This window comes from Apus apus, chromosome 4 (assembly GCF_020740795.1).
Source record: "Apus apus isolate bApuApu2 chromosome 4, bApuApu2.pri.cur, whole genome shotgun sequence".
NCBI classification, from domain to species: Eukaryota; Metazoa; Chordata; class Aves; order Apodiformes; family Apodidae; genus Apus; species Apus apus.
Genome location: NC_067285.1, coordinates 102,711,190 through 102,720,467, shown reverse-complemented (window position 1 = coordinate 102,720,467; position 9,278 = coordinate 102,711,190). Strand labels below are relative to the sequence as shown.

At 41.1% G+C, this 9,278-nt stretch overlaps 1 protein-coding gene across 1 annotated transcript in view; it reads right to left on the bottom strand.

The window, feature by feature from the left end:
* Nucleotides 1–5,641: 5,641 nt before the first annotated feature.
* WFS1 (wolframin ER transmembrane glycoprotein) overlaps nt 5,642–9,278 on the bottom strand; it is a 36,237-nt gene continuing 32,600 nt past the window's right edge. Inside the window, exon 8 of the mRNA XM_051619566.1 lies at nt 5,642–8,325. Within this exon, the coding sequence (XP_051475526.1) occupies nt 6,517–8,325 (1,809 nt within the window). The 3' untranslated portion in view covers nt 5,642–6,516. The remainder of the gene's footprint in view (nt 8,326–9,278) is intronic.

Sequence of the window (9,278 nt, the reverse complement as noted above, 5' to 3'; positions counted from 1 at the left end):
TCTGATAAACTCTGATTATTTTTTATATATATATATTTTGTCCATATAACATGAAAAAAATAGAGTTTCCACCAGAAGGGACATCAGGACTGCCTGTTGTCACTCACATTACAACAGAAGCAAACAATTCAGACCAGCACTGTCAGATCACTGGGAAAAGATCTTAGAGACAGGAACCATCTCAAAATGCTGCTGACCGGCCAAGCAGGCAAATCACACGTTTCCCGAATTTGCTATCCACTGTTCGGATACAGTTAGTTTACCATTATGGAGTGTTGTATCACAAGGAAAACCAGGGTTTTGCCCCATTTCCACGTTCTTGGATTGCAGAGCCACTCTGCAGCCATGACTTCGCTGAGCGCTGTGAAACGGTGTTTGCAACTGCGGCAGGACCTGGTTCAGCGAAGGCTTCTCTTTTTTCCTAAAGAATTTTCTTTCTTAAAAGATTTTTGGAACTGCATTTCCTGTCCGAAACGGAGTAAAACCAGAACCTGATTCTTTTGTTCCTCGGCGGGGGGCTCTGGAGGCGGCAGCAGAGGGCGAGGAGCAGCAGCGCGAGCCTGGGCTGCCACCTGATGGCCCCGCGGCAAAGCGCGCTGGGGACGCGGTCGCCGGCCCCGCCACACGTACCCCCCGCCTGGCTGGAAAAGACCATTTTCTGGCAAGAAGTTCTGAACACGCAAAGGGAACCATCAGGCAGGGGCTGCAGACACAGGTGTGCTCTGTCTGGCGGTGAATCCCCCCGATCCGGTCGCTAGGCAGTGCCCTAAGCGAGCACAGCACCAGCCTGACGCCCCAGGGCTGCCTTTTCTGGCTGTTTGCAGGCAAACTGTAAGTACAGCTCAGCAGCTGGGCCATGACACCACTGTACATTGTACACCAGTCACTGACGTCTCCACAACACTGATGCAGATGTCACTAACGCTGACTAATCCCACTCATGAAATGCCAAGCCAAATGAAGCTGCAAACCTGGCTACAAGAGGAAGGGATTTTTAAGTCAAGCTTAGTTTTTTAGCCCATAAAGTGCCCTTCCTCTTAAATCCAACTTGTTTCCCTGACGTGTACACTGGCTTAAATATAAGATTCAAGAACAGGGTTAAAGAGAAATCTCACCTGTCATAAGAGAGGGAATAAAATCAGATGCAGTGACAACATCACAGGAATTCTACTGGGAATGCAGATGCTGAGGCAGGAGCTGTGGAGCGGCCACCCTGTGCCTCAGAGGGAGCTACGGAGGGTGCAAGGGAAGTGTTCTTTGGCAGAAGAGAGGGTGTCCCCCTTGGACTCCATGCTTTGCTTGCCAAGAGCTCACAGCGTGATCCAAGTCTTCACTTGGGGCAAAGCTTTTCTCCCTGGCTTTGGCATGGTGAGCCTTGCAGTCTGAGGTGGCACCAACCTCGAGGAACAGCACAGCAGATGTGCAATCTAATGCTGAACCATAAATTCTAGAAAAAGGTAAATTATATCATCCCAAGGGTTAAAAATTCCACTTCCCACTGATATTAACATGCAGGATACTAGATTTACAGTGATTTACAACATTCTGAGCATCATATGTGCACACAACAAGTGGAGTGCAAACTTACTTCAAGTTATTATTTGTAAAGTGCCCTTCCCTTCCTGTCCAATCATTGACATTCCCTTCCTGTCCAAGTCGAGTGGACTCTGCAGTCTGACCTCATGAGCAGCGGGTGCACCTAAAAGCTGGCAGTAAAACAGCATGTGATACTGGTGTCACGTGTCAGTGTGTCAAACAGGAGCTTCCCAAGTGCAACCCACTGCACCATTCTCCCTGCTTTTATATTGTATTTCTTCTAATTCCAATCGTTTGTTTTTCACCCCTACTCTTTCCACCTCCCAAACTTGCATTGTGCATGGGCTGAAGTGGCTTCGAAAGCATGATGCTTCTGTTTCACAAGTCTACAAGATTCACACAACTCAAATGATAAAGGCAAGTACCAAGAGGAGATTTCACAGTGACTGATTCCAGGTAACAGACCATCCCAAATTAAGACCCTGTCTATACAATGACTAGGAGAAGACAGGCTGTGTTGGTGAAATCAAGCCATTGGAGAGTTTTTAAATGGTTGGTGAGAAAAAATACCTGTCACACATTATTTGGATATGAATAAGAAGATACCAACACCTAGATAAAGATGGTGTTTCCAGAACAGAAGATGCAGCAGAAAAATTTTGCCAGGAGTAAGAGCCCAGCACTGCCCAGGGGCTGGAATGGCCCATGCTGACACCCCCATTCTGCACACAGGAGCAACAGGGCTTCTGGCCAGGATCAAAGACCTCCAAGTAGTGCAATTCAGCCCAGCCCCTCCTCCAGGCATTAGGGGTCCCCCTGAACAACCCAGCACCATTAAAGCACTTCAGTGCCCCAGGCAGAAGTAGCTGTCACCTCACAGAATTTGTACAAGGTGCCTTTTCAGCTCCAAGACTTGACCTTCTCAGCAGCAATCCCACCCTCACAGAGCCATCAAAATATGAACCATCTCCCAGCAGAGAGCTCCTATCAGCACTGGACCCTGGATAACAGAGAGATCAGCTCAATATGGCACTGGAGGAGGAACTCCAGCATGTCATCTGGCCCAATTTTTAATTGCTGGTGGCAGGCGGGAAAACTCAAAACTAATTGAACACAGCCTCCCTTTGTAAAACCATTTCCCATCACACTGGAGCAGTCACAAACCTTGAGGCAGAGCCCTCTCTTTTCTCTTTGTATTGGGGATCTGCAGAAGGGAGGAGGCTGCAGCAGACTGTAAATGTGCTGGGGCAGATGACCCAGCCAGAACCACCAGAAGGGCATCCTATTTTGCATTTAAGCAGTATTTGCAGGCCTGTAAGAAGTTGTTTAGAACAGATATGAATCTCTTAACAAGTTAGTGACTGCCACCTAATTTTTGCTGCATGGATTCATATTTTTCTAACTTAATAATCTGATTTTCCTTTGTGATTATCTGCCATTCAAGCAATTGCAACTGTGAAGCTGAGATGAAAGCACAGCCTCTTCTAACCTTCTACACTGGTTACTGAACTTGACCCTTAGCCTGAATGGCTGCAACGGATCTCAGAAACATTCACAATCTTAAAACTTACATTGCCCTTTTAAGTGGAAACAGGGAAGCCAAAAGGCAGACAGATACGGGTGTGCTCTGGATACTGTTTTATGTCAAAGGCTCAAGTTCACCTGTGTAGGAATGTAAGAAAGTATCGTGACACCCCAATGCTAACATTCATATTATCCCGTACTACAAAAACAGCTGCAAGAAATTTAAAATTAATAGTAGCTATTTTTGTGGCACTTGAGACCAGCTAGTTCTAGGAAATAAAACTACATGTAATTCCTACAGATCTACTCACTTTCTTCCCTGGAAGAGCTGGGCAAAATGCAAAGTATAAACTTGTGCATTCTTGCCTACTGCAAGAATCTGTTAGTCATTACAGAGTGGGCTCTTAAATTATTCAGAATTTCTATATGTATTTTGTTGTTTTTCTGTGCTTATATAAGAATGTGCCAGTTTAGAGAACAAGCAGTACTTTTTCATCTTACTTTGAAGATGAAATTCAAATAAAGAACATTTACCATAAATTCTGTATATTCTAAATGCTAAAGCTGAGCTTATAGAAGAACAGCTGAACCTAATTTTGATGTGTCGATAGCCATGTAACCTCCTCCTCCTCTTCAGTTAATTAATACTAATTCAAAAGGCTGAATTATCAGCCGGGAGAAAGGGCATCTATCTTTGGAATGGTTTATAATTCATCATGTCTTCAAAACTGAATAATAATAAATGTAGGATTAATTGAATAATTATCAGCAGCTGTCACATTCTGTCTCTTTTCCAATCTAGAAGACAGACTGCTTTGGAATATAGAGCTTGCAACACACAAGTGGAACAAAGTTATTTTGTGCTCTGTTTGCCTGCAAGATGAGAACTAGATAGAAACACCCTTTGCAAACACACCTTGCCTGGAACTGCAATTGCTTTTTAAGTATTAGTGGTCTTGTGCTTGCCAGCTAAGAAATTATTTAGAAAGAAAAGGTTTATTTGCTCAAGGTTTCAGAATGCTGAACACTAGACTGACAACAAAATGGAGTACTTAACCATCATTTAATGTATCTTGCCTTTCCATAAGAATATAAAAGCATCAAGAAGGGACACTTGAGGACTGAACATTAAAGGGAAGTATTTGAACATCTTTAATTCAAATTTACCTCCTCTTACTTTTCAGATATACAAAAGAGCTGAAAACTTATGGAAAATTACCTCCTATGTGCTAGCATTCAAAACTTTCCATCTATGTTGGAAAGAGCAATTTGACAAATAGAGCTGTTCCCATCAAGCTGTCACTATGGATCATGTGAATTACTTTCCCAGGATCTAGCTAACTCAGGGGTTGTTTTTCATATAAGCACATAAAGAGGAATTGTGTAACTCAGAATAATTAGCTAAAACCATCTAGTTGCTGCAGGCATGGCGGGAGCTCCTTCAGGATATTGATACCCAAATTGATCAGATTCTACATTTGTAAATGTAGTAACAGTTACATATCAATATGTCCTAATAATTTTCTCAGAGAAGGCTAAGCCAGAAGTCTCAGAGTTACTGGAGTTAAGCTTAATGACAGTATTAAATTACAGATGGGAACTGAGGTACCTGGATTAACTCTTCTGCCTCATCTTAACAAGCAACTCTTCCCAAAGAAATCAATACAATAAATACCATCCCCTCTTCTTGTAACACCTCCCACCACTGACTGAAGTAAATTTTTTCTTTTCAGGATATGTAATAACTGCTTCAAAAGGCATCACAGGAAGTCACTTCATTGATATCCTTACAAAGGGGAAAAGCTAAAAACAGAAGACATTTTGACATTAGATTTGAATACCAACTGTTACCTTTTTCCTCCTGACAAACATGCAAATAGAAGTTTCTTAGTTATGTACATATAAAAATAAATAGAAATAGAAATAAATAGAAAAAAAATAAAAAACCCCAGCAAAACACACTCATCTTTTGTGCTTAAATTTCAGAGCCAGGAAGAATGTTTACATACTTAAAAAGAGCCTAAAAATGTTCAAGCACAAAGAGGAGAAAAGGCTACATTTGATTTATTTCCAGCCAAAGTGGTAAGTGAAACTACGTCAAAATTCACATTTACCTGCTACCTTATCACATTTCTTTTCCCCAGGTGGAAACAGAGAGATGGCCGATTATTTCCAAAACTAGAAGCAGTTTTCACTGGTAACAATCCTCTCCAGCCCCATGCCCCTTCCCAGTGATAACTGACATGCAAAGGCAAACAGGATCTATAGCAGCATCAGGGGAAGAGCAGTCCCAAAATGCATGAGGTATCTGTGAAACAGTCATCCAAGGGTTAACAAAAGTAGCAAGTCACAATGAGAGTGGGGGGTAATGACCATGTCTACAATTCACAGCTACAGAAACTTCACCTTGGGCACTCCAATTTTACTGCTAGCTTGAAATAACATGAAGTAAAACCGCAAGTATCTCACACCATGAAGTTTTACACATTCTAAACTGGATTTTTTTCATTGAAAGCTGCTATCAGCATAACATAAACAACTGCTCACAACATCAAAACATAATGAACAAATGTTGTACCCATTTAATTCAAGTTTGTATTTGATGTTTATTTGCACAATACAAATCATTAAACAAACACCCTATTTCAGTTTCCACTGTAGAGTTTTAGGTACTATTTTCAGTTGCTTTGGCTCGTCCACTACTGGCATCATTTCAATACCAGCCTCACTCTCTGGTGTTTGTCCTTCACACACCAGCATGGATTACATCTTCATGAAGTATGTGTAGCTATCATAACAAATCAGAACAAATACCATATTTTGTATAGAATATTTGAACAAAATGGAAGCTTGAGGACTTTTTTACAATCTTGCTGAGGTGTGCAATGGTGTGCCCTTTCAAAAACCTTAAGGTCACTATCTTCTGGACAAATAGTGAAACAGTAAGTACTGTACACAGATATTACCACCAGGTACTGTCTATAAGATCACTTTTTTCTAGAAAAAAGCCACAAATAAATACAAGCAATATATGCAAATTAAGCTGTTGTCAGCTACCTATTCTAAATCATACCTGTGAAAATACAAAAGGGCACACTGTGAATACTTAAAGGGTAAAGTGCTTTTAACATTGAGCAAGTAAATGCATCTAGCGTTGTACCACAGGCAAATACGTATCCATTTTGGACAAAACAGTCTCCATGCAATTAGTCAGCAGCAATCCCCTGCATTCATTTATCATCATATTAAACTAGCATATTACTTCAGTCATACAGGGTTTGAAGTCAGGATACAGTGTGTACACTTAGAAAACTCAACCAATGCTCTACACTAGCATACATTTTGAGCACTGCTACAGCAAGTTGATTTTTTTTTTTTTCCTTTTAAGAAGCCAATCCTTTGGTAGTGTAAATGCAACGTACACTGAATATACCACTGAACCAATACGAGAGCTCATTATGCAGCTGACAGGAACGGGAAGAAGAAAAAATCAAAAGCAAATTTAATGGCTTTATGCACCGTACTCCTCCAGTCCTGCTCTATTTTCACATGCCTCCCTGCAGGTAAGAGTTTAGACATACAATTCAAGCAAGTGATTGCTTTCAGTTCAAAGACAGGCCACTTACTGCCAAGACGACCCTCCAGAATTGTGCTGAATTCAATTATACTTCCTTGCCTCAGGTTCAACAACACTTTTTTAAACTCATTGCTTGCCTTCAGCACTATATCTTTGGTTATATCATCCTCCTCTATAGGCTTGGTTCCATTTTTGTTACTGAAAGGCATACCCACGGTTATTTCAAATTTGTACCGATCAAACATTTTCATGTGGCAATTATGCTTGGTCAAATACTTGAGACGACACAACTCTTCCTCCTCCAGTGTAACATTTTTTGGGTCACACAGAGGGTAGGTTTCACCATACAAGCATCTCATCCAATCGCCAATAAAAAGGGGAAGCATGTTTATTGCAGACTCGGCACTATTGTCGATTTCCGTCACGCGCACATATTTGAACCGCCCAGTCCATGTCACTCTGTGTCCTTCCAGGTGACTACATAAAATCTGAGTACGTGCCATGTTAGTCTCCTTCCATGACCTGGGTCCACAGAGGAAAGCATACTGATTCCACGTCAAGGTTGAGTTGTAAACTTTCATTCCCTCTGATCGATACACATAGAACCAACAGAACAACACTACAGCTGTAATCCACACCAAAATGAGCTTCACAATCGAGCTTCGAGTGAGGGATTTAACCATCTCAACTACAGAGAAGTTAACCTTTGTCCACCATCGGAAGAGCAAAGGAACAGTACACAAAACCAGAGTCACTACAATTTTCATGAGCTCCAGAGACAGAAACCACTTAATGAAATGGATCAGACACATCAGTGCGATGCCTACACCTAGCACGGGGAGCGCGAAGAGAAACAGAAAATACCCAATCGATGCACGGACGAGCCCAATGCCAGAGGACTCCCGCAGAATGACCACAGAGAGCTCACACCACATAAAGCAGACCAGATAGGGGACCAGGTAGCAGTAGGTTCCTTTAAAGTTCCGTAGTTGTGCCATTCTAAAGAAAAGATAAAACAAGTACAAAAACAGAAGGCATGGGATGCTTACGTTCAGCACAAAGAAATGGCCTACTGGAACAGTAAAGAAGGTTTGACCCAATAACTTCAGGTAGCCAAAATTCCCAGGTAATACCTGCAACAGGGATAAGCAACCTGCTGCTATCTCGGTCATTAATGCCCTTCGTGTGTAAGGCTCTGCACACGTGCTTAAGCTCATGTAACTTGTCACTGTGAAGAAGACTGAGATGGTAGCTAACTCTGAGCACGGTATACAGTCTTTGCTTGCTATAGGGAAGGAAAAAATGACAAAGAATACCGAGAGTAAAAAATAAATGTATGGCTCTAAGTGATTCCACCCAAAGTTCACCTCAGCTTGCTCAACATCTAGGTTTGGCTCAAAACGAAGCAGTAAGTCTGTCAAAGCACGGAAGTTTTCCCAAGCCTTACTGTCTTGAAAAACTTTCAGTGTGCAAATCACCATAGAAATGAAGGACAAATAGAATATGACCAATGGAATAATGAAGGCAAAAAAATCAATTGTCAGATTACTGATGATGAAGAAAAAGATGAGAGCATTGATGTGGTGTGTTGGAACAATGGTAGACAGCCAATGCATTCCTGCTTTTGACGCAATATCTATAAGATATTCTTTAATTTCCATAATGGCATGAAGAGGATATTTTACAACCTGGAAAGAGAGAGAGAAGCATTTTATTTATGAGCAGTTTCCTGTCTTTACATCACAGATACTCTTACTTGAAGCAGTAGCAGTCAGTTGTCTAACCTCAGCTGACATGTAAAGATTTATATTTCACAAGAATGAAATAAAAGGAGATTACTTTGTCTGAGATTATTAGCTCTATTTTGATTAATTCAGGCAGATGAAGCTCGGAGGCGATTTTGATTTCAGGAAAGATGTATTTCATTACCTTTGACACATACAATTAAATGGCTTCCTAGTCAAATATTCTGCTCCACTAACTTCATAAGATGAGCTACATGGCTGCAGTCCTGTACTATCTGGAGTCATTACTGGAGCTATGAGTTGCTGTATGTAGTGTTAATTCTGCCACTGTTCTGCAAGGATTATGCTATACATTCATACACATATACAGCACAGGTGCAGTGCACACGCTTAAAGGAAGTTTTTACAGTTGTGGCTTATCTTTCATTTTTTTTATTTTTTTTTTTTCCCCAAGCATCAAGGGAGGCAGCTGTCAAAAACCGGTTTCTATGCAGCAGAAATATCTTTAGCTACAATTACTACACATTTAGGTATTCCTTTAATTCCACAACAGTAACTGTACAGGATCTTAACATTCTACCTATCTCATGGCATTTTCCAGCACACTCACCAGACAACAGAGGAACTGTTGGGTCAAATCCTCTCCCTATGACTGACAACACACTTTGAGCAATAAAAAGGTACAGGACTTTTCAAACACATATTCAAATGTTGCATCTTTATAATAGATGCTGCAACCAATCCTCCTTTCCCCATAAAAATAGTTTCGATGTCTTTCCAGAACTTACACTTTTATATTAATTACTTGAAGGGAAAGGACAAGAATGCTTCAGCAAAATATCTATGAGTTGTGATGAACTGGGGTAACACACATAATGACTTGGTTATAAGCTTAT